The sequence below is a fragment of the Marmota monax genome, unplaced genomic scaffold (assembly GCF_021218885.2).
Source record: "Marmota monax isolate L192 unplaced genomic scaffold, Marmota_monax_Labrador192_F-V1.1 WCK01_AAM20220418_F8-fsc00130, whole genome shotgun sequence".
NCBI lineage: Eukaryota > Metazoa > Chordata > Mammalia > Rodentia > Sciuridae > Marmota > Marmota monax.
The window spans coordinates 2,831,257-2,857,643 of record NW_026693244.1 but is presented as its reverse complement, the minus strand read 5'-3'; the positions used below and the strand labels follow the sequence as shown (position 1 = coordinate 2,857,643).

Genomic DNA, 26,387 nt, shown 5'->3' with positions numbered 1-26,387 from the left:
AATTGATTTTTAAAGAAGTATTAAATAGAGCCTACTCTAATGAGAACATGGTAACAAGAATCTGACACCAAACAGTGTTGCTTAGAATAAATGTCTGCCTGAGCAAGGGTACCCGAGGAGCTGGGTGGTGGCGGTGTCTAAGCGATGCTAGGCAGGGGTCAGAGTTAACATCTGCAATCTGGCCTCCCTCCATTCGTGTATTGAAATATAATTCAGTAGAATGAATTGCTAGACATGTCTAAACCCCCTGGGAAATGACAGATATTGATGAATGCTGCTGGCAAGATATATGGAAGGAAAAGGCAAATAAATAGAACCATTTTTTTCTCAGAGTCATTTTGTGGCTATGTGGAGCAGCTGTTAAAGTACTTGTCAGTCCCCCTTCTCTCTTCCTCCTCCTCCTTCTCCCTCTTCATACCTGCTTCCTTCACCCCTGTCTGAAACCTCTCCCAAGGACCAGGACCTTGACTAGTTCAAAATAATCATCAAATGAGGAAGAGTTGGTGCTTCCCCTTCCCTGGCACATTTTGGTTTCTCAACCCAGTTAGTGCCATCCTTGCCAAAATTTCACTCCATCTAAATGTGTTAGATGCCCCCTCCAGATCCTGGAAATAGCCTCAATTTCTAAACTCATGAAATCAAACTGTTGATTTTGAGTCTAACACCATTTGACCCCAGTCACAAAGTTCATATTTCAAATTAAAACCTTAACCGTACTATAGCTTGTGACCATGGCTTCTTAACCTCCTAAGCCTCAGTTTCTCATAATCATTCTGTCAAATGGAAATGATGGCAATCCCAGGAAGCAATCATGAGAACTAATTTTTAGAATGTCAGTAAGGAGACGGTTGTACCCTAAGGCAAATAGAAGAGTGCAATAAACAATGACTTCTTATCTCCTCCACTTTCCATTGCTAAATATCTCTTCCTAGCAAGAGTCTTCTACTTGGTGTCATCTCTAGACTGGATCAAATTCTGTCCAGCACCAGACATTTTGGGAATAACTGGCTCTCATTCCATTCACCAGGTAGACTCAGGTGCAGAGTGGGAAAGCAGCTAGACAACCTGATTCACCATTCATTAGCTAGAACCATGGATAACTTGCATTCCTTCTCTGAGATTCCCTTTCCTTACCTCTAGATGATAGTAGGTACCAGATGTATAAAGTGACAAGCACACTACTGAACACAGTTTGCACTCAGGGGATGTTCTAGCCCCCTTTCAGGATGCTTTATGCATTTTACCATTGGCACTGAAGCCACAAGCAGGGGTGCTACTGGCCTTACCTCCCACCATCACAATACCTGCTTCTCCATGTAGGTGCATATGTACAAGTGCCACATGTTTCTGGACACAATATGCTCCACTACATTGTAAACTCTGTATGTACTAGAATGGGATCTCATCTGTCCCTATAGCCCCTCATCATACCTAGTACAATACCCCATAACTGGAACCGAATGCACTGTTACAGAATCACATACTCAATACTCCTTTCTATCTCTCATATACAGTTCTCCCAGGGACTATATTTTTCCATACTTTTCCACACTGCCTAGAAGAGTACTCAATTTTTGTCCATTTGTTTCATAATAATAACAACAATGAAAAAGACTCATAGGCCTCAAACTTGATATGGAGGAGATCATATCACTTCTCTTGGCTTTGATTTTTCTCTTCTAAAACCCATTTCCAACTCAAGAGTCTGCCACCTCCAAAAAATGATGCATATTTTCAATGTAAGCTGATTAACTTATTATAATAGGGAACAATTTGTACTTAGTCTCTTATTTTTTGGAGACATTATGAAACTTGCTCAATAATACTTCTTTGCACCCACAGATGCTTTAATTGATGCATCCAAATGTCACTAGCTGTCCTGTGATGCTAAACATTTTTGACAACTGCCCTACATCTAAACAGTTATAAAGGAAGCCAAGGAGGAGTTGAGGACCAGAAGCTTTACAAGAGAAACAAAAAGAACAAAAGTACCCTTAGAGGGAATTTAAAAAAAACACCTCCACATTGCCATCTAAGCAGAAATATCCAGCCTAGCCCAAATTTCCTAACAGGTTCTCTATTTTTATAAGGAATTTTCTATATACAGCTTAGTTCACAAAATCATGTTTCCATGTATAGTTCTTTGGAATAGCTTCCAGTACCATGCTGGATGTATTCCAAAAAGATTTTAAATTCTTTCTCCTCAAAGACAATGTCTATGTTTGCTCCCTAAAGAATATAATATTTTAGTTTTAAGAAATGCTTGTTAGCCAGGCATGGTGGCACTTGCCTGTAATCCCAGTGGCTGGAGAGGCTGAGGCAGGAAGATATCAAGTTCAAAGCTAATCTCAGCAACTTAGTGAAGCCCTAAGCAACATAGTGAGACCCTGTCTCAAAATAAAAAATAATAGATGTTGGTTAAGTACCCCTGGTTTTAATCCCTGGTTCCAAAAAAAAAAAAAAACAAAAAATGCTTGTTAATAGTCTGCTGTCACATATAAATAAAAAAAATTTTAAAAAGAAGCTAGAACTCTAGAATAGGACTAATAAAACACTCATTCAAAACAGCACTTCTCAGAAGATTGAGACATGAGGATTGTGAGTTCAAAGCCAGCCTTAGCAAAAGCCAGGCACTAAGCAACTCAGTGAGACCCTGTCTCTAATAAAATACAAAATAGGGCTGGAGATGAGACTCAGTGGTTGAATGCCCCTGAGTTTAATCCCTGGTTAAAAAAAAATCAAACAAACAAAAAACCCACTTAATAGATCTCCAACTCCTCCAAATGGCAAGCAATTCAAGATCCCTGTGTATCTGGAGTGAGAGGTCTCAGCAACTGTATAACCTGCCCTTCCACTTCATTTATTAGGAAGGTTAGTTCATGCCCACACTATCTGGCAAGAGGATCTGGGTAATATTGTTATCCAAGCAATGATTCCCCCATCCTGAATTAAATCCTAACAAATATCTAAGTGCTTTACCAAACATAATAATGCTCTTATCTTTAAGGAGAGACGAATCAAAGCCAAGATTATTGTCATGATCGCCTCAGTACTGCCTGAAAATGAATGGCAGGTATAGAGTTGGAATTCAGTCTTTTCATTTCTGGTCTATTACTTAGCCACTTACTACTTTTGAAAGCTCAGATGACATTAAGTAGCTATGAACTCCAAGGTCATTGCCTCATATTTTACAATCACGAGTTTTGCCAGGATCCTCAACATTCCTTTTTAGAGAATTCAGCTATGCTTATGGGCAAAATCAGTGGGCTGAGGCAGGGGAAGACAGCCATGTGGTCATCCCAATCACCCTGCAAATGGTTATCTCTCAAGTTCTGAAGCCTGATCATTTTCTTTTAGCCATTCCTTTAAATGCATTTAATCTCCATTATTTGAATCCACAGAGAGCAAGGTGACTATCTTGAAGGCATCGTAATGGAGCATGGGCACACAGACCTTCACACGTCATAGAGATTAGATCTGCTTGGGGTCATCCACAAAGATGGCCCAGACTTCAACATAACTAAGTAGCTAGAGAGGAAAAATAAAACATGAAAAGAATGTTGCATTATAATGCCTGTAACCTCTGGCCATTCATGCCATGCAGGGACCTATGAGGCAACATGTCTAATAATGCCTGGATACAGAACCATTCCAGTATTTACTAATGGGATAGCCCAATTTAATGAATACAAATACAAATGCCTTGACCAAATTTGAATTCAAATGCATTTAAATATGTATGCTCTAAATGCTGCATTGGACATACCATATACTAAAGATTATTTCTTTATCTGAATTTATTTGAAATTTAATTGAGCATCTCATGTTATCTGCACTCTATTTACTGAGCTCTTAGTATTTGTAATGTGTAGACCTTTGCTTTGAGGATACAAAGAGAAAATTCTTAAGGTATCAGGAGAGAGAGTAAAGGAGAAGAGTTTGTAAAAAAATAACATGGAGGTTTTTAGAATGGAATTTGAATATAAATGGGCTTTAAAAATCATGTTCTTTAGGGGCATGGTTATATGCTTGTAACCCCAGCAATTTGGGAGGATGAGGTAGGAGAATCCCAGATTCAAGGCCAGTCTGGGCAACTTAGCAGAGATTCTGTCTCAAAAATAAAAAAATAAGCTGAGGTCAGTGGCACATACCTATAATCCCAGCAGCTTGGGAGGCTAAGGCAAGAAGATTGCGAGTTCAAAGCCAGCTTCAGTAAACAACTAAACAACTCAGTGAGACCCTGTTTCTAAACAACTAAACAACTCAGTGAGACCCTGTTTCTAAACAACTAAACAACTCAGTGAGACCCTGTTTCTAAACAACTAAACAACTCAGTGAGACCCTGTTTCTAAATAAAATACAGTACAGGGCTGGGGATGTGGCTCAGTGGTCGAATGTCCCTGAGTTCAATCCCCAGTACCCCCCAAAAAATAAATAAATAAAAAATGGGCTGGACGTGTAACTTAGTGGTAGAGTGCTTGCCTAGCCTGCCACAAAGCCCTGATTTCAGTACCCAATACAAAACACATACATGCACACACTATGTTCTTCATTTTTCTGTTTTACTCCCTAAAGGGGTAGGAGAGCAACACTCATCACCCTGTGCTTACCATGTATTGTTTTCCCTTTCCCTTTTGTTATTGGTATATACTACTGCAGCCATGAGCTAGCGAGACAGAGCAAAGCAAAACAAAACCTGTGCACTGAGATTACCGAGCCACCAAAGCAAAGTCAGAAACAGTGGGTTACGCTGTTCTTACTATTTAACAAAAAGAAGAATTGAAGTTTATTGGATCAATCTAAACCATTTTTCCTTGTTTCTGAGACCAGAAGGATTTGTTTCAGAGACTAATAAAAAGTCTGTGACATACACAATTTTTACTGCCCTTCAGAGTAACTTAGGACAAAAAAAAAAAAAATTCAAATACTTCCTACATTGTAGGATGCTAAATAAAAGCCAAGGGTGCAATGCAGTGTGTGCACACACATGTACACATATAGACTTCCACGTGTGTTACTTGACAATGTGTACACACCTCTTCTTTATAGGAATGGGAAGCTGGGAGCTTAACTGCCTTATGCTAAGGCCTTCCTATAGCAGAATTTGGAGCAGTATTAATAAGTTACAGTGGCCATGATTTGTCTTAGTTTGCATTAGGTTACTTAGTTTTTTACTAACAAAATACCTGGGACTGTGTAACTTATAAGGAACAGAAATTTATTTCTCACAGTTTTGGGGACTGGCAAGTCCAGGACAAGGGGCTGGCACTTGGTCTGGTGAGAACCTATCTCTGTGTCCTCACAGGGCAGGAGACAGAAGGGCAGGGAAGCTCATACCTTCTAAATGCTCTTTTAAAAGGGTCTTAACTGCCAGGTGCAGTGGTGCACACCTGGTAATCCCAGTGGCTCAGGAGTCTGAAGCAGGAGGATCATGAGTTCAAAGCCAGTCTCAGCCAAGTGAGGTGCTAAGCAACTCAGTGAGATCCTGCCTGTTAATAAAATACAACTGGGGATGTGGCCAGTGGTCGAGTGCCCCTGAGTTCATCTTAACTAGCATTGTGATGCACACCTGTAATCTTGGCTACTTGGGAGGCTGAGGTAGGAGGATTCCAAGTTAGAGGCCAGCCTGGGCAATTTAGCAAGACCTTGTGTCAAAGCTAAAAAATGGCTGGAGATGCAGCTCAGTGGCAGAGCACTTCTGGGTTGAGTCCCCAGTATTACATTTAAAAAGGTGGTGGGGGATCCTTTAATCTCATTAAAGAGGGAGGTACCCCAAGGCCTAGTAAGAGGCTCTGGTCTTACTGCTACCACATTGGCAACACCATCATTCCGTCTGTGTTCTTACCCATAAAGAAGGAAGCAGGCATTGAAATGGCCTTGTTCTCTCTTTCACAAATTTTTCCCCAGTGAGCAATTCAGCAATCAGTTAAAAGCAAGGAGGGGACTTTCCCTCCACCTGCATAAAGCCCCAGGTCTGATTCAGGTGCCTGCGACATTACTGTCAAAGAACAGAGAAATTATCTGGCAAGGCAGACACAAGGAAATAAATTTAGCCCTGACAATATGTGTTGATTAAGTACTTGAATGACAACGGAACATGACAAAGACAAATGTAGGCTACTACCACTCGAGTCATTAATATATCAGAAACACTAATTTTTATAAATCTTTAAACTCCCCGGTTGGTGGCATTGGCACTTCTTGGCCTACTTTTTTTCCTGTGGAGCTGACATAAAGTCAGCATCAATGTCAGTTTCCATCCAGGAAGTTAAAAAACATCTACATCCCCAGTGGCTTTGATTAGCCACTGAAAACAAGTTTTAAGCAAGAGATGGAACTGGGTGTGCTGAGCTTCAGAGAGGAGAGACAGGACACCTACTGGTGTATGCTGCTAGAGGGGAAAGTAGGAAGGGAGCATACCTTGTACAGAAGTGTGTGTGTGTGTGTGTGTGTGTGTGTGTGTGTGTGTGTGTGTGAGAGAGAGAGAGAGAGAGAGAGAGAGAGAGAGTATGGGGTCTAGAAAGTGAGAGAAAATGAAGGGAAACCATTCTCTGAAAAGACTACCCCACTCTCATCTTGGTAGCTAAAATTATTTACTGTTCAAACTTAAAGGGACCTTGAGGGTATAGGGTGTGCTATGGTTTGCCCCACCAAAACCCATGTAGGAGCTTGATCCACAGTGTAACTGTGTTAAGAAGTAGTGGACACTGAGAGAAGTGTGAGGTCTCCTGGGAGTTAGGTCTCAGCACTGCTGTTTGATTGTTCACAACAAGAAAATGACACTAGAAGAGCTAGAAGTTACCTATGTCCAACACAACCATGGGTCCCAGTGTTGTGGGCAATGGCTTCCCCCAGGCCCTTGGCTTCCTCAGTCTACTTCTTCCTCCCCAACAACTCCAGTGCTGAGTGTGAGATTTAATAGTTACTGCTAATTTCTATTATTTTAATTAAGATTTCACACCCTTAATTATTACATAATCAGTTCGATTTTTGTGGTTTCCTCATTTATACAAATGACTCAAAGAAAGCTCAAACCACTTCATCTCTATATGGGCTACACATATAAGGAGATGAGCTTGGCATCAGCAAGCTTTTGGGGACCTAAACATGTATGGTGAGTGAAGGATCAAAAACCAGGCCCATATTTCAAAAATCTAGAAGAAAGGATTTTAAGTGTTTTTACCATAAGGAAATGATAAATGTTTGAGGAAGCAGATATATCTAAACCTGATTTAAATACTACCCATTAAATATTGCTGAAATATCACATGGTACTCAATAAATATATCCAAATTTTATTTTTTGTGTATTAATTGAAAATAGATTTAAATCAAATTTTAAAACATAACTAAATAAATTCTATATTCAGACTGAAAAAAAAAAACTGGGCCCAACCATACTCAGGCCAAAATCTATTTCATTAGAATAAACAGATTTTCAAATAAGTAAAAAGAAAAAAGAAAGAAACCAACCAGTGAAAAGAAAATGATTAGACTTCTTCAAAAAATTCAGTGCCTTGATAAAATGCCATAAGAAAAAGAAATCAGTTTCTTACTGTAAAGGGAATTTTAAGAACAAATAACTTGAATTTTTGATGTATGGATTCAGTAAATTCGTTTCTTTCCTCAGGAAGGGCCCAAGTCCATCATTTATAGAATTACACTAGAACACAAAGGGGACAGGGTGCATTGTGCTTTGTGGATTTGACATCTATAAATTCTTGTTTTCTTTTTGTTAAGTTTCTTCATTAGCCTAACTGATCCGACAACCCCCTTACAGAAATACATTTAGACACATACATGCTAGTAAATAGTTTAAAATGACATTCTCTTCTTTGGTGTGCTTTGAATGATTTCAGTTGTTGGGTTTGGGTTATTACATCTAATATACCCAGCTAAAGGTTAAGAAGACCAACTTCTTTTGCAGGTGACAGTGGTTTAACTGTGTCTGATTTCCTGCCCTAGCAGTCTCAAAATTCTAGATCAAGTTGACTTAAGGCCCAATCTGTCTTCTGCTCCACAAAAGACACAGAATCATAAACCAGCCCTTTTAAGGTCGTCGGAATTAGCACTCAGAACTATGTTTTAAGTCCTTTGAATCCTATCTGTACAGAATTGTAAAGTGGGTTTCTGAAAAGCCAGATTTGCTAAAGTAGTCTCTAAAGCTCAGTAATATATCAAAGAAAATAACCCCCTCTCTCAGATGTCTCTGAGTGTCAGGAAATGCATTGGATTCTCCCAGTCTTCATTAAGCCTCTTTCTTTAATTAATTCTGCATTTGTGCCTGACTCCTTACCTCTCCAAAGGGTTCCATGGTACAAAATGCCTAAAGGAGAGAGTCCATGTTGATGGGGAGCAGGCAACCTGCCACTGAAAAAAAATGGGGGCCACTTGGCAGTTACTACACAGTGGGTGATCCAGTGCCTGGGAAGCTGGGTATGAACGCATGTTAGAGGGGCAATGATTCATCAGGAGACCATCTGCATGGAAGATGAGCTCCAACAGAAGGTTCTCTGACAAAGAGCCACTGGGAGGCAGCATCTGCCAAAATGGGTGACAGCTGTGTGTTCCATTAAGCCTGTCTCAGGAGACCTTTCTATCCCAATGAGAAAAACTGCAGACACTTACAAAAATACACCAAAATACTCACCTTCCATGAAGAACATACGGATAAGAAAAAATATGTATGCATATGTGTATGTATGTATATGTGTGTGTATGTATGTGTGTGTGTATACATACACACACACACACATACACACACACACACATATCTATGGACTGACACAGAGCTGTAAAGACCATGAATGGCTTTAAAGGCTTCTTGAAACCATGTACTGTCACCGGGAAGAAAATGCTGATGGAATTGCCTTTTTATGGCCTAGTGACTCCAAAAAAATGGGTAGAGACATTCCCCAGCTTCATAAACTCTTGACTGATGAACAACTACACAATTTTATAAGTTCTGAAACAGAGACTGCACCAACTAAAAAGAATCCCGGCTCTGAAACAGAGACTGCACCAACTAAAAAGAATCCCGGCTCTCCATTATATGCCTTCATTGCACAGTTTTACAAGTATTAAACAATAAAACAAGTAGAAGCAAATTTTTTCTAAATCAGTAAAACTTTAAATATAAATTATTGGTGGATCTATTTTTTTCTCTCTATTAGCCAAGACCCAAAGAATTCAAAAAGTATTACAAGAAAGCAATGGCTTTAAGAATTGTGACAATCTTTGCCCCTTGAAAATTTCAAAATGTGCCAGATTTCAAAACATTAATGTTTCAGGCATCCTTCAGAAGGGGGCAGTTAAGGGAAATAGAGCCCATCCACTATTCACTCCTCGGCCCCATCACACCCAATAGCATGTTTCAAGACCGCTGTCCAAGCTCCCCACCCCCGGCTTTGGCTTGAGCCCTGAAAAATCCCACCATAGGTGCCAAAACTTCTCTTTCCTATAAGGCTCGGGTCCACCCTCTCCACCATTCTCTTGAATAGGAAATCCCTTGACCAGGGATTTCTGCTATGTCCCATGGATTCCATATTCCCAGTATCAACATTTCCCTGAGGCCTTAACCTTTTCCTCAAACATGTAGACAGGCTTAACTTTCAATTTGCAATTTCAGAGTTTGACTGGTGTCAATGCGCCCAAGAAATCCTTCTACACTTAGAGCTCTGCTTTCTTTTCATCATAACTGTTTCACACTTCCTTCTCTCCTTCACTCCCATATAACTCTCTAACACCTATTCAAGTCTCTCACATCGCAATGAAGAAAAATAAAGCAAGTCTATTAAACTACCTTAAAAAACAAAGCAGCTAAGGTACAGCTCAGTGGTAGAGTTCAGTGGCCTAATATGCATGAGGCCCCGGGTTCAATCCCCAGCACCACCACACCTCAAAAAACCCAAATTTATTAAAATCAGTAATATGAAAAGAGGCACTTTAAAATTCAAACTTATTTTTAGATAACTGCAAATTCATATGCAGTAGTAAGAATACAGAAATATCCCAAATATTCCTCTTTACCCAGTTTCCCCCTTGGGAGCATCTTGAAAAACTACTGCACAATATCATAAGAAAAGTACTGATCCAGATACAGTCAAGATACAGAACATTCCCACAACCAAAAGCATCCTTCATGCTGCTGCCCACCTTCATCCTTCATGCTTCATGCTCCCACCTCACCTGCTCCTTCAGTCCTGGAAACCACTGATCAGTTCATTTCTCTAATTTTGTCATTTCAAGCCTCTTATATAAAAACGGAGCTATATAGCATGTAACCGACTGGAATTGGATTTTGTTTTTGTTAGTATAAGGCTCTGGAGAGCCACCCAGTTTGTTGTATCAATAGTCTATTTCTTTTTATTGCTGAATGGTGCTATGTGGTATAATGTCCCTAACCTACTTACTTTTACATCTGTTTTCTCCTCCTTCTTCCCGACACAATGAAGGAAGTGCCTCATCCAGTGCTCTGGATGTCCCAGTCCTGCATTTGCTTCTTTGGCTATCACAGGTATCACCCACACCATCCTCAACACCTTATGACGCCATCCAGTGGCTCCCACAGCAGGACGGCTCTCTCTGGCCCCTCGTGTCTCTTCTAGCCCACACCTTTTATTTCTAGCTCCTTTCACAGCAAAACTTCTCAAAAGTGCTCTCTCTGCTCTCATCTATAGGCACATAAGGGAGCTCTAATTCCTGAAATACCATTTTCTCTTAATCCACTCCACCCTCACTTCGACCTGAACCACGTTCATTACTTTCCCCAAGGTTACTCAGCAACCATGTGGCCAAATCCATTGACACTTTTCTATCTTCATCTTATGCAGCCAATATGTAGTTTGCCTTTCTTTCCTTTCAAAATGACGATTCTGCGTCTGTGACTCCATGGTCCTACTTGTGTGCCTACATGTCTCATAGGTACTTGAGACTGAATTATCCTCTGATTTCATTAAAATCTACTTTTCTCCCAGTCTCCCCAACTTAGTGTCATGTTCCCCCTGCTTCTGGGCAGTTGGTCCCTGAGGTTTTGTTCAGCAGGACCCTGTTTTTCCTAGCACCCCACCACTACATACCCATCAGCTGTGATCATCTGATTGGCAAAAGAATGTGAATTAAAATGAATCTCTCTCTCCCAGGTCAGGACTTTAAAGGAAACCCCTAACTAAAAAAACATTTATTCTAGAACGATTTCACAAGCACAAAAAATAAACTACTATTGTGTTAAGCTATTGATACTTTTTGTCCCAACCATAACATTTTTATATAGGCATTCTTTTGATGGCTTACGAAAGTGAGGAAACTAGCAAGTATATGAGTATAGAACTTATATTTAGGTGCAATATCTATTAAATACCAAAATTAACCATAAAATCATCATTTTACATGAATTAGCTTTAATCTGAATATTTTCAAACTTGCTTAAATTAAGGAGATATTCAGGATGAGAAACCTAACACAATGGCCTCTGGGTTAATTTTAAAGGAAAAAAAAAATGTTTTCTAGGATTTTTTTTTCCTTTCCTTCTTCAAGTAAAATTCATTTAGAAATGCCTTACTTAAAATGTTCAGGTGTGCTGCGCTTTGTGGCCCATGGCCTATATCCCAGCAGTCTGTGAGGCTAAAGCAGGAGGATCACAAGTTCAAAGTTAGCCTCAACAACTTGGAAAAGGCCCTAAGCAACTTAGTGAAACTGTGTCTTAAAATAAATAGTGCGCTGGGGATGTGGCTCAGTGGTTAAGTGGTGCTGGGTTCAATCCCTGGTACCCCCCCAAAAAAAAGGAAAAAAGGACAAAGAAAAGAAAAATATGCAGGTGTGATTCCAAATTGATTTTCATAGTTCAGAAAAGAAAAATTTCTCAATTCCCTCCAACCACCAAGATAAAACATTCTGACAGTTTAGAAATTTTAGTTTATACTGTCTACAAAGTTGATTTATTAGTACTATGTGCATATTACATTCCTATATAATCTACAGGAAGAAAGAGACTCCTCTTTCTTTTATATTCCAACCCACCTGAATGCCCTTTGGAAAACAGAACCATCCTTACAAGGAAAAGAATCCTTCAACTTGACTGGTAGGGCTGAGGCACACACCACAGCTGTGGAACACAAGACAAAGATTCAGGGCACTCATCTGCATATCAAGAGGCCAGGCAAACTTGTACTCCCTTCATCTTGGGAGGCTGAGGCAGGAGGATCAGGAGTTCAAAGGTAGCCTCAACAATTTAGCAAGGCCCTAAGCAACTCATCCTGTCTCTAACTAAAATACAAAATAGGCCTGAGGATATGGCTCAGTGGTTGAGTTCAATCCCTGGTACCAAAAAAAAAAAAAAGCCAAGAAGCCAGGATCCAAGATCCTGAGGTTCTGTTCTTCATTCTGCAGCTTCCTCACTGTGAATGGTGGGGCTCATTACCTCATATCCCTGCCCACAGACTTAAGGGTCTCTAATGATTAGAATAATGCTTCCCTTTCTCATCAGGGAAATTTTGTTGTTGTTGTTGTTGTTAGTTGTAGATGGACACAATATCTTTATTTATTTATTTTTATGTGGTGCTGAGGATCAAACCCAGTGCCTCAAACAGGCAAGGCAGGCACTCTACCAATGAGCTATAGCCCCAACCCTCAGTCAGTGTTTACACCATGCTCCTGGGTGCCTTTCGCAGGCCATAAAGACAGAAAACATCATTAGCCTCAAAAAAAAAAAAATTATTTCCCCTCAGGCAGTGATAGGCATAGCAAGCACTAGGTCTGTTGTTTAAATGTCAGCCCTGCAAAAAGGAAATTGCACTAATTGTTTCCTCTTTTTTTTTCTGTTTTTATTTGTTTATTTATTTATTTATTTATTTATTTTTTATTGTTGGTTGTTCAAAACATTACAAATTTCTTGACATATCATATTCCACACTTTGATTCAAGTGGGTTATGGACTCCCACCTTCATCCCATACACAGATTGCAGAATCACATCAGTTACACATCCATTGATTTACATATTGCCATACTAGTGTCTGTTGTGCTCCACTGCCTTTCCCATCCTCCACCATCCCCCCTCCCCACCTCTCCCCTCCCCTCTCCTCCTTTCTCTCTACCCCCTCCACTGTATAACCCTGAGGGTCTCCTTCCATTTCCAAGCAATTTCCCTCCTCTCTCCCTTTCCCTCCCACCTCTCATCCCTGTTAAATGTTAATCTTCTTCTCATGCTCTTCGTCTCTACTCTGTTCTTAGTTACTCTCCTTATATCAAAGAAGACATTTGGCATTTGTTTTTTAGGGATTGGCTAGCTTCACTTAGCATAATCTGCTCTAATGCCATCCATTTCCCTGCAAATTCTATGATTTTGTCATTTTTTAATGCAGAGTAATACTCCATTGTGTATAAATGCCACATTTTTTTTTATCCATTCATCTATTGAAGGGCATCTAGGTTGGTTCCACAGTCTTGCTATTGTGAATTGTGCTGCTATGAACATCGATGTAGCAGTGTCCCTGTAGCATGCTCTTTTTAGGTCTTTAGGGAATAGACCAAGAAGGGGAATAGCTGGGTCAAATGGTGGCTCCATTCCCAGCTTTCCAAGAAATCTCCATACTGCTTTCCAAATTGGCTGCACCAATCTGCAGTCCCACCAGCAATGTTCAAGTGTACCCTTTTCCCCACATCCTCGCCAGCACTTGTTGTTGTTTGACTTCATAATGGCTGCCAATCTTACTGGAGTGAGATGGTATCTTAGGGTGGTTTTGATTTGCATTTCTCTGACAGTTAGAGATGGTGAGCATTTTTTCATGTACTTGTTGATTGACTGTATGTCCTCCTCTGAGAAGTGTCTGTTCAGGTCCTTGGCCCATTTGTTGATTGGGTTGTTTGTTCTCTTATTGTCTAATTTTTTGAGTTCTTTGTATACGCTGGATATTAGGGCTCTATCTGAAGTGTGAGGAGTAAAGATATGTTCCCAGGGTGTAGGCTCCTCTTTTTTTTTTTCAAAAAAAAATTTTTTTTTAGTTATACATGGACACAATACCTATATTTAATTTAATTTAATTTTATTTTTTTTAATGTGGTGCTGAGGCTCAAACCAAGTCCCTTATATGTGCCAGGCAAGCGCTCTGTCACTGAGCTACAACCCTGGCCCCATGTTTCCTTCTCTCTTAATGTAACACTCTTGGTGATTTAAAACTTTAGTTAGGGAAGTGTGGGCCTTAGATTTTTCTTTATAAGGCTCTGTATCTTTTCTTTATAAGGCTCTAAATCGTTTACTTTGAACAAACATTATTAAAATATAGGTAAATGAAAACATCTTTACTGTAAAAGATATTTAAAAGAGAGAGAAAGAAAGATAGGGAGAGACACTAACTATGATAGTCTAAATTATGGGTCCCAATTCTTCTTTGTTTCAGTAGCATTATATCTCTGTATCTTTGCCAAGGAATCAAAGTGTCTGGAATATGCTTCCAGCCCTTGACTCTGGGTCACTGACATATGGCTTGACTATGTGACTTGCTTTGGCTGAGAGGAAATTAGCAGTTATGATGCTTACCAATGGACTTGTCCTCTCATGCTCCTGCAACTTACCAAAAGATCATGTCTTTGATAGATGCTGATCTAAGAAATAAGACAGACACAGAGCAGATGTGGACCCAAACTGTGTCCTGGAACCAAGTGCAGAAGAGCCAAGTATGGGCTCCACATCCCTGATGACCTTTGACCAATTGAGATTTTTTAAGGTATGTGGCTTCATTATTGTTAGGGAGAACTTGACACAGGGAAAAGCTATTTTGAAATACATTCTCCATTTTAGAAAAAGAGGCACCTCACAGTCACTCTGAATCAGCCTGACCTAAATCCCAGACAAGACTCCATCATCATGCAAAGAAAGGAAATTGTTATCTGGGACTAGAATCGTGAAAATACCTCATTCAACATGGAACACTGACCACCTCAAAGAATGGAGGTGAGGACCAAAAGGGCCCTTCCCTGACAATCCCCAGCAAAGGCTTAGCTGCAAAAATTCCCCCACTCCCTCATGCCCTGGTACCTTGAAGACGGTTCTCAGTCTCCACTGGCCAGCCCCCACCGTAGGTTTGTCCCAAACCTGTGTTATTGCTGAGCTGCCTCTCCTCTTTATTTCCTTCATTTTTCTCTTTCCTTATAATTATCAGTGATTAATATATCACTGAATGGTACCAAAAAACTCAGGGGCAAACATTTTCTCATGGATTGAATGGCAGGATATAAAAAAAAAGCCACAGTGTCCTTCACGTGCCTATGCAAGAAGGGAGCCAACCATCGTGCTAGTTTGAAAAATCTTCCTTAGCAGAGAGAAGTTGTTTCCCTCTCCCTCAAATATGCAATTATATAATTATAATTTTAGAAAGTCATAGGAAATATGCAATACTATGAAACCATTCAACAGTGGGACTTCACATTAAATAAATGTTATAAGCCTTTTTCAATGTTAAAATAATTGTTACAATATTATTTTTAATGGTCACACTTGTATGCCACCTTATATGTATGCCATAATATGTTTAGTCGATACTCTGACCAGTATTTAGGTGATATGCAATTTTAATTATTATAAATGGTACTTCTTTAAATATCACTACAGTTAATTTTCTGCACACACTCATGATTATTTCCTTGTGATGAATCCCTAGAAATAGAGTTGCTGGGTTAACAAATGTAAATTTTAAGGTTTTTAATTTGTATTAATTGCCTAATTTTCATTGACTTTTATAATTAAGGGAGCCAGAGCCTTACACATGAGTCAGCCCCAGATTTCAACTGAGCAAAGATTTTTCCACCTAGGAGTATTCTCATTAATCCTATTGGAACTTGGAGTTTATTTTAAACATCCTGGTAAGTATTATGTTAGGAACATCTTGCTGGTTGTGACTATGGACTGTGGAACCACAATGCCTGGTTGCAATTCCTGGCTCAGCTATTTACAAGCAACATGACTTCTGCAAGTTAATCAAAAAAGCACCTTCCTCAAAGGCACACAGAGATGTCATAAGAATTAAATAACTCAATAAATGTAGTTCCCTAATAGTAGTACCAACAAGACATAACAATCATAAATATTTATGCCCCAAACAATGGTGCAGCTATGTTCGTCAAACAAACTCTTCTCAAGTTCAAGAGTCTAATAGACCACCATACCATAATCATGGGAGACTTCAACACACCTCTCTCGCCACTGGACAGATCTTCCAAACAAAAGTTGAATAAGGAAACTATAGAACTCAATAACACAATTAATAACCTAGACTTAATTGACATATATAGAGTATACCACCCAACATCAAGCAATTATACTTTTTTCTCAGCAGCACATGGATCCTTCTCAAAAATAGATCATATATTCTGCCATGTAATAAGCTTTTAATGTTAGCTGTGATTATTCGTAGGGACAAATAAATAAATACATCATAAATCTTCCTTTCGAAGAGCTAAAAGTGGAGTAAACCTTATCAATGACAACTGGATGGTAAAATTTTCAAACAATAAACTAAGTCTTCACAAAAATCATAATTTTAAGCAAAGTCAAATTCTGTCCATAAAAAGGTATTTGGAGTAAAATTTAAGCAATGGGAAGCAGGTTCATCTTTAAGTAACAGAATAGGTTAGGCAAAGGCTTCTGATGGCAAGTTCAGTTTGACTTAATTTAAGTTTAGCAATTGGATATGTCCCAAGGTACATTTATAGTTGCCTGAAACTAGTGGAAACTGCATTTTTTTTAAGATCAGAGATGATGCTTCCTCCTCTGTACCCTATCTAGCTCTGGCTTGACAACAACTCAGTGAAGAACATAAAGTAGAAATCCACATAATAAAGGTACCAAACTGATTTTCATGAGCCTCTGCTTCCCATCAACTCCAAGTCCTCCCAAATTCAATTACTTATATACATAATAGTAATAGCTGCCCATCACTGGGCTAAGTGCTTAGCACATATTACTTCATTAAATCTTTAGCTAAGCTATCTAGAGAACCAATTAAGAATGTTTTTTCTCATATTCCAATACAAATTCCAAGGAACTGTTTTCAGAAACAAGCTGATGTTCAATGGATTTTCTAAATCTCTTCTAAGAATGATTAAACATTTTAAAAAATTAACTATACAAAGATAATTACCAAAAATTATTGTACAGCAACCTAATTGTGTAAGGATAAAATTGCTAGAGCTGCTACCATTAAGAAATGAGAACCAAATCTTTTTTTTTTTTTTTTTAATAAAGCTAAAGGCCAAATTTCATGCTTCAAGTCTTCTATCTGCAGCAAGATTTACACCTCTGCAGCACTTTAAAGCTTTCAAATAAACTGCTCTAGCACAAATGGTGAGCACAATTACTGCCCCTCCTATTGGACAAAAATACTTTAAGCCAGGTGCAGTGGAATACACCTATAATCCCAGCAGCTCAGGAGGCTGAGGCAGAAGGATCTCAACTTCAAGGCCAGTCTCAGCAACATAGTGAGTTCCTTTAATAAAAAAAAATACAAAGGATTGAGGATGCAGTTCAGTGGTATAGCACCTCTGGGTTCAATCCTAATACAAAAAAAAAAAAAAAGTTTAATCAAAGTAAATTTTCTAATTAAAATTAATAAACACAGGGTGTCTTTAAGATTTAATTTCTTTACCTATAAAATATAGATTAGACTAAATAATATTTAGACTGTCCCACTTAAAATAGCAAACAGTCTGCACTTACCAAAGGAAAGTAAAAAAAAAAAAAAATGAGAACAAACATTAGTAGAACATCAGAAGGACTCAAGTGAAAACTTGTGCCTTAACCTCAGGGAAGCACAGTGGTGTTTGAGGACTGTGTTCCCCTGGCCGGAGGTCAGACCCTCCCACCCCCAGCATTGCCTTCACTGCACCAAATGCTCCAACTCTACAGCCCATGTGGCAGCCGCATTTCTGTTCCCAGAAATTTCATCTTCAGAAAGTCAAAATCCATAATTCTTCAAAAAATGCGAGCATTTCAACTGCTTTTCCAGACGATATATAAACTGGCAGACAAGACTGTGGTATGTAGACAAAACTCAGTCTCAGATTTAAAAAATAATAAGAGTTCCTCCAAAATATGTGTATTTAGAGAGAAAAGCAGTCTGATGAAATGAAAGGAACCTAACATTTAGTGATTTTAAAGTTGAGTTTAATATGAAAATTTAAACAAGGAGTTTTTTTAAAAGGTCTTTGTTTTAAAATATCTTAATTTGGCTATTTTTTGAGTTAAAGAAAGTGATTTGTGGGTTTTCTGGTTTTGAAATTCTTTAAGAATGTTTTGCAAGTTTTAAATTTATCTTTAATTGGTGTCAAAACATATTGGAGAAAAGAAAGGCCTTTTAACAAATGGTACTAGGAAAACTGGATATCCATATATAGAAGAATAAACCTAAGTCCCTGTCTTTCACCCTGCACAAAAGTCAACTCAAAGTAGATCAAGGATCTAGGCATTAGACCAGAAACTTTCCAACTGCTAGAAGAAAACACAGGGTGAATACTCCAACATATTGGTACAGACACCAACTTCCTTTTTAATAATCCTAAAGTATAAGAAAAAAAAAAGAATCAGTAAGTGGGATGGCATCAAATTAGAAAGCTTCATAACAGCAAAGAAAAATAAAGTATGAAGAGAGAGCCTAAAGAAATGGGAGAAGATCTTGCTCACTAATATGTAAAGAACTCAAAGAACATCCCCCTGCCAAACACACACACACACACACACACATACACACACACATCCCCCCCACACACAAAAAAAGACATTTCTCCAAATGGAGAAATACAAATGGCTAACAAATGTGTGTGTGTGTGTGTGTGTGTGTGTTTTCAACATTATTAGCAATCAGGGAAATGCAAAACTAGACTGAGATTTAATCTCACTCCAGTTAGAATGACATTCATCAAACATACAAACAATAATAAGTGCAGGCAAAGATGTGGGTAAGAAAGTACACTCATACTTGTTGATGGGACTGCAAATTAGTACAACCACTATGAAAAACAATATAGAAATTCCTTAAAAGACTAGGAATGGAGTTCCCAGATAAGCCAGCTATTCCACTCCTTGGTATTTATCAAAAAGATCTAAAATCATGTTATAGTGATACAGGCACACCAATGTTTATAGCAGCACATTCACAATAATCAAGTTATGGAATCAGCCCAGGTGCCCATCAACAGATAAATGAATAAGGAAAAATACCATAAATATATGCAATGGAGTTTTACTCAGTCATAAAAAAGAATAAAATTGTGGCATTTGCTGGTAAATGGATGGAGCTGGGGACTGTCCTGCTAAGTGAAATAAGCCAGACTTAGAAAGACAAGGGTTCAATGTTTTCTCTCATATGCAGAATCTATAGTAAAATAAAGAACAAAATGGGGTGAGAGCATCCCATGTAAATAAAAGAGATCAGTAGAATAGAGGAAAGCAATAGAGGAGGAGGGATGAGGGAGAGGAAAAGAGAGAAACTATAGGATGAAACTGACCAAATTGTGCTATGTACATATATTCATATATCTCAATGAATTTTATGTATAAAGCATCAATTAAAAAAAACAATAAACAAACAGAAGGAAGACCAGTAGAGTAGAAGTAGGGGGATGGAGAAGAAGGAAAATAGGGAAGAAGAAGCCCAGGGGACTGAAGTTGGACAAATTATATTCTATGCATATATATGTCAAAGTGTGTAACTATAATGTACTAATAAAAACATTTAATATGAGTTTTAATTGACACATAATTGTAAACATTTATGGGCTACATGATGATATTTCAACATAGTTACACAATGTGTAATGATCAGATCAGGGAAATTGGCAGATCCATCATCTCAGACATTTTATCATTTCTGTGTGTTAGGAACATTCAGAATCTTCTTTAGTAGCTCTTTTTAAACTATACAAAAATTAATTATTGTTAACCATAGTTAGCCTATTGTGCTGTAGAATATGAGAAGTTATTCTTCCAATCTAAATGTACCCCAGTGCCTATAAACTCTCTCTAACCTCCCCTTCCCAGGCTCTGGTAATCACTATTCTATTCTCTAATTCTATGAGACCAGATTTTTTAATCTCTCACATTTAAAAGCTTTTACTGATTAGAATGAATTGGACATAACTTTCCTATGTTCATGTATGAATACATGACCAATATAATTCTTCATCATGTACAACCACAAGAATGGGAAGTTATATTCCATGTATGTATAATATGTCAAAGTATATTCTACTGTCATGTATAACTAAAAAGAACAAATAAAAATTTTTTAAAAAAGAGCTTTTACTGCTGTCTCATAAATAACATACAGTATGTATTTTGGTGCCTAACTTGACTTTTTTTTTTAATTAACTATAACAATGAGTTAAACATGGTTGAAAGATTAGAATATACTTCACAAAATAAGATCTATTAATGTCCAGTAAGCACATGAAAAGATGTTCTACTTCTCTAGTTGCAGTAGTGTGGATCTGGAATGTCCCCCAAAGGTCCATGTATTAAAGGTTTGATGCTAGTGTGATGCTACTGGGAGGTAGGAGAAACTTTAAGAGATGGGGCCTAATGGGAAGATTTTCAGATCACTGGGGGGTTGTCCTTGAAAGTAAAGGTATAGGGCCAGCCCATTCCTCTTCCTTTCTTTCTTTCTGCACTATGGTGTGCTGCCACAGGCCCAAAGCTATGGTACCAACAAACCATGGACTAGAACCTCTAAAACTAAGCTGAAATAAACCTTTTCTCTTTTTAAGTTGATTATCTCGGGTATTTCTTACAGTACCAGAAAGCTAAAAAACAAATAGTCAAAAAAATACAAAAGAAAAACCACAAAATGATAAGATTATATATCATGAAAATGGCCAAACTTACACAGACTGGGAACATCACAGATTAGTAAGGAAGTAGAGTGATTGGTTTATTCATTCATCATTTTTGGTTGTAGAAAATGGCACAGTTATGGAAAACAGTTTGATAGTTTCTTATGAAGTTAAATAGTACAGACACAAACATTAAACACTTAACTACTGATGGAAACAACATTGGCAAATCTTTAAAACAATATGCTGAGCAAAAGAAGCCATAGTATACGGTTCCATCTATATAAAACTCTTCAGATATATCTACAGTGACAGACAGCAGATATATGGCTGCCATGGACCCAGAGACTAGAGGATGAGGTGAGAACTGGTATTAAGCAGAAAGAACATAGGAAACATTTTATATTTTGATCACAGTGGTGGTTATACTGGTGCATGAATTTGCCCAAATTCATACATATGTACATGCACAATGGGGACAGTTCATTGTATGTCAGTTATATTCATTAAAGTTGAGTAATAAAAGCTCCAATTTAAGTATTTTCTGGATTGAATGAGATTGTACCCAATGGTCTGCAAGCTGATTTTCTCACATGAGACCCTGCGGCCATCCAGGACCCTATCAGAGAAGCACAATCCTTCCCTGATCCAAGCCACTCATGACTCACCAGTCAGGGCTCCTCCCAGGCTCCCACGCCGCAGCTGCCTTCCATCCTCACTCAGCTGTCTTTTATACTTCAATGACTTGCCAGGACCAGAAGCCACATCTGGGTTGCTGCATTTCCGAAATGGCATGGGTGGTGGGGACAGGATATGATCAAGCTGTACACAGAAGGAGAGTAGCAACATTTAGTGGGGACATTAGACACAACCTAGAATCAAAGACGCAGCTCACACTCGCTTCCCTTCTTATCCTCCTCTAAATCCCCCTTCCTCCCAACCCTGTTCTTCACTTGATACTTAGAAAATTCAGGATTTCATTGTTTTGTCTTTCATCTGAAAGACAGTCTCACTTGCTTCAAAATCTCAGTAACAGGATTTTGAATGCAGGTCACAACATACTAGTGGGTCATGAAATCAAGTTGAGTTGTTTGTAATCAGTATTTTTTAGTACAACAGAATGGAAATTATCACTGTCCAATGAAGAAGGGAAAGTACTGTTTCATGGAATTTTTGATTGAGTTATGCACATGCATATATGTGTTTTCTATTCTCCTGTATAAATAAAATATGTTTTTCTTTAGACCATGGTCCCCTCAGCCCAAACTGAAGCATATAGCTCTATAATGAAGCAAGATACGGTCTTTAGTTGGTCACAAAAGAAAATTCACGTATTGCTCACAAATATAAGTTCAGGAGAGAGATTTCTAAGCACCATAGCCCTTAATGGAAATCAATACATCCCTACATCACTTCATGGCTTTTAAAAAGAAAACCTGTCATGAGAATCAGAGAAACCATATCCACTTCAAGAGACAGCTTTTTACAAAAGAATCCCTTGTGTCACAACACTTATTTCAAGATCTGTTCTGCTTTTATAAGAAAATCTTTCAGGGGCTGGGATTGTGGCTCAGTGGTAGAGCGCTCGCCTAGCACAGGCAGGACCCGGGTTCGATCCTCAGCACCACATAAAAATAAATGCATTGTGTTAAAAAAGAAGAAGAAGAAAAAAGAAAGAAAATCTTTCATACTTGAAAAGTGCTGACCTTCTGGATATTCACCTCAGAGGTAGTACAAATGCATATATATGCATCTAGATAGTCACAAAGGATAAAAATATTAATGTGTGTGCATGTACACACACATGCACATATATATCCAGGTCATTATTAAGGATATGCAAAAAGATATTCAGATATTTGCAGAAATTCCAATTATCACAGAAAACGGCTAACTGTAGAAATGTTAAAACATCGCAGAGGGTGGCAATGCTCAAAGCCAGGCATTTTAAGGGATGTTTCACTGAGACTTGTTCTGCTTTCATGGGGAAAGTGCTGCTCCCATGGTTACACCCATCTGAATTCTTTCATATTAAGACCATCACAAATGTATTTATAAAAAGAAATTCAGAGATAGGCCATCCATCCACTTGTTGTCTACACCACTGTACCACATTCAACATCATTGCACAGTAAGAAACTTGATCTTGCTTATGAATATCCCCTCCCAAATTAGTTTAGATAGAATAGACATCACTGGTTGCTAGACACTGTCCACTTTTCTCCATGCTCAACTGGGCTCATTAGTGACAACCAAAGGCTCAATTTCAATAACTTCTCATTAAACACTGGATCATACTCCTGGCCAGCTAGTACTTTACTATATTTCAACTTCCAATCAGAATTTTAGTGAAGGGCCCTTGAAGAACTAGGAGTTCATCTGTTCCAGAATCAAAGCCAGATCAGGAGGGGGAAGGAATTCAAGTGTGAACTTTTAAAAGAAACAGCCCTTACAAATGGGAACTTGTACTTATTGCAAAGTATCTGCTGAGACTGCTGTTCATTACATCAGTGTCCTACTTAGAAAGGCCTCCAAGGAGGAAATTCCGTCTACCCTCAGATATTTTGCCCTTAAATTTTGTAGTTGAAGAATTGTAGCCAGGGAAACCTGGACAGTTACCTTTTGGTTACTAGAGAAGGCAGAATCCAATCCATGGTTCAATTGTAGTCAGACCATCACACAATGCAAATGTTATTTTTCCCTTCTTTTTGGTTCCACATTATGTCCTTACCCCAATTTTTCTTTCCTGCCAATTTTTTTTTTTTACTTTGAAAAATGTCAGAAGAAAACTTGAAATTATGGAAAAGTGGTTATGAGTAAACGCAATTAGCATCTGCACTCCACTGGCCAATGATGAACTGCTAACTTTTACCACACTGCCTTTGCTTTCTCTCCCTCTATCCACGCACACACATGTACACACACTCATGTAAGCAGTGGGTGTTAGCTGCAGATTATGGGTCTTCACCCATAAACACATTAGCATGCCTCTTCTAAGACTATGTGATATTCTCTTAAATTCACCAATACTATATTCTACATATCCTTACGTGATGCCTCAAATCTTTTGTGAGCAATGTACAGTATAAATACCAGGAAAAAACATAAAAAATCAGGCTACACAATGTAGACTTAACATTAGTTTAAAGCTGCTCTTCTCCAGTACAAGGAAACTTGCAGCCACAAGGTGGCAATGTGCCATAGACATTCAACAAAATGTTCCATAATATCTACTAGTCCTAGTCAACGCACTCAGAATGGATGACCACCGCTCAAAGCAATCAAGCAAGTTAGGGTCTATTCTGCTAAGTTATTTTCTCTTAATTACTAGTGGCAGCTGCATAAAATACAAATATTTATTGTTCAAGGTTCATCAGCTTCTGCTACTTATTTTTCACTCAGTTTGCAGAATTACAATTAATTACTCAGGGGAAGATTGTTATATTACAAATTAACAGAGGGTGGAAAAATAAGTGGAAGGGAATTATTCCTAAATAAGGAATTATGTAATTTCCTTGCAGATTTCCAAACGAGTCATAAAAGACATGAGATAAATATGTCTTTTTCTTTTGAAAAAGAAGGAATTCAACAAGAAGGTGCAGGATAAAGAAAAAGAATCTCTTCCATCATATATATACATATATAGCCACAAGCTAATAGCTAATAGTCCATAAGCCAGGTTTTAAATCAGAATCACCACCCCAAGAGAAGCATAATATTTTAAATCTGGGGAAATTGAGGCAGTGAACTATGAGGGCTGCAAATGTTTCAACATACTATGAGCAGAAAAACCGATAAGAATAGTGTGGTGCTCCGGGATCCCATTTCCTTCTTCCTATCAGTTCACACTCCCAACAGGGCTTTCTCTAAATAGATCATTTTTCCAAATTTGCTATGTTGTCAGTGGCTTTCGTATTCCTTTTACAATTAGTCAAAGATTCTTAAAAGGGTCTACTGCAGCCCCACAATTTATTTGCCATTTTTGTCCTGATTTAAACACTCACAATCCCTTTAAAAACATTTCATCACACCCTAGAGCTTACGGTGCATATCAAACGTGTCATTTTGGACATTGCTCTTTAACTGATTTCAGTTTAATGTTTTCCAACTTTTCCAAACTCCCCCAGTACTCACACTATAAGGGGTTTAACTAAAGATGGAGGTCACCTTGAAACTTTCACTGATGCTCAAGGGCATCAAAGCCTGGACTCGTTCCACTTGCTGCAAACATTTGCAATTTCCCTCCCTAAGCAAACAATCTCTAGAGCCAACTCCGGGAGAGCCAGATCCCATTCCCTGGTCATCTAGCACATTGCTAGTCACAGATATCCAGAATTGAAATATATTCTCCAGAAATATGTCCTTATTTTCATTCACCAATAGTAAATATTGATTCTTGGTGAATGGATTTGCTGAAAAACTCCTACGTTTGTTTTGCAAACCCCTTTAATTCCAACATGAGCCAGAATAAAACACAAAACATTGAAACTGTGCATTTGCACATTACTGAACTTATGAAATCAGATAGATGGGGTGTATCATACCTCTACATGTGAGTGATGAACAACTGCTCTTAGTTAGCAGTCTGCTGCAGGCAATACAAATCATCTAAGGGACACATCAACAAGGTAAATCAAGCAAATTTAGGGGAAAGTTTCCAAAATTATCAGTCTTGTAACAATGATAATCATATAGAATTCATAATAATAGTAAAAGTAAGAGTTTTTCATCTGTATTTTCTGTATTTGTCATCCTAAGATAGTGTTTGCTATTTTACAAACTATCAGGCTGAGAAAAAGAGAAGAAATCTACTATGATTACATGTGGCTTCTCTCATCAATGAAGATGAATTACACATAAAGCTGAATCATTTATGAGGCTGGATCAATTTTAAGTATCTTTCCCATCACCACCACCATCCTGTTCTTGGGTTTCTTTTTCTATGGCTCTATGCCCAAGTACTATCATCTATCTACCTCTAAAAGGCAAAACTGGCCACAAACATTGAACTTTTACTTAACTATTTTCTCCAACCTCATCTCCAGACATCATTATGAGTTATCCAATAGATTTTTAAATATTGACAGTGACATATGAATAGAAAGAAAAATATTTTTCCAATTTCACTGAATGCAACACCATTTCTTCTAGCTAGTGGGGTCATAAATTTCAAAAATATTCTTAATTTCTCTTTCTCATTCCATATCCAACCAGTAAATCCTCTACCTCAACCTCTAAAATACAATAATAATCCAGTCACTTTTACCAGTAGTAGCATCAGTTCTGTTATCATGATCCATCTTACAATGGCCACTGTGGCCTCAGGACAACTACCAATGACCCTTCTGAAACACAAGCTACGTGCTCCAACTAGGACTTCTAGAACTGCTCCCTTCTATGCTGCAGTCCTCCCAAGGCTATTTCTTCATCCTGACCAAACCCAGTGTCTAGACAGTGACCTACAAGGTTCTGCCACCTCTACTCCCAGCTCTCTGACCACAGTATCCTCCATTCCACTCAGTCCATCTTGGTCCCTAGCAGACCTCAGATGCCGCAAGCATCTTTCCAT

The 26,387-nt window shown here is 38.3% G+C and overlaps 1 protein-coding gene across 7 annotated transcripts in view; it reads right to left on the bottom strand.

Annotated features, from left to right (window-relative positions):
• The window catches only part of Mast4 (microtubule associated serine/threonine kinase family member 4), a 565,691-nt gene that overhangs the window by 377,134 nt on the left and 162,170 nt on the right, over positions 1 to 26,387 (bottom strand). For all 7 annotated transcript variants that reach the window (XM_058583078.1, XM_058583079.1, XM_046456189.2 and 4 more), the window contains exon 2: positions 21,487 to 21,640. In XM_058583078.1, the coding sequence (XP_058439061.1) occupies positions 21,487 to 21,640 (154 nt within the window). The remainder of the gene's footprint in view (positions 1 to 21,486; positions 21,641 to 26,387) is intronic.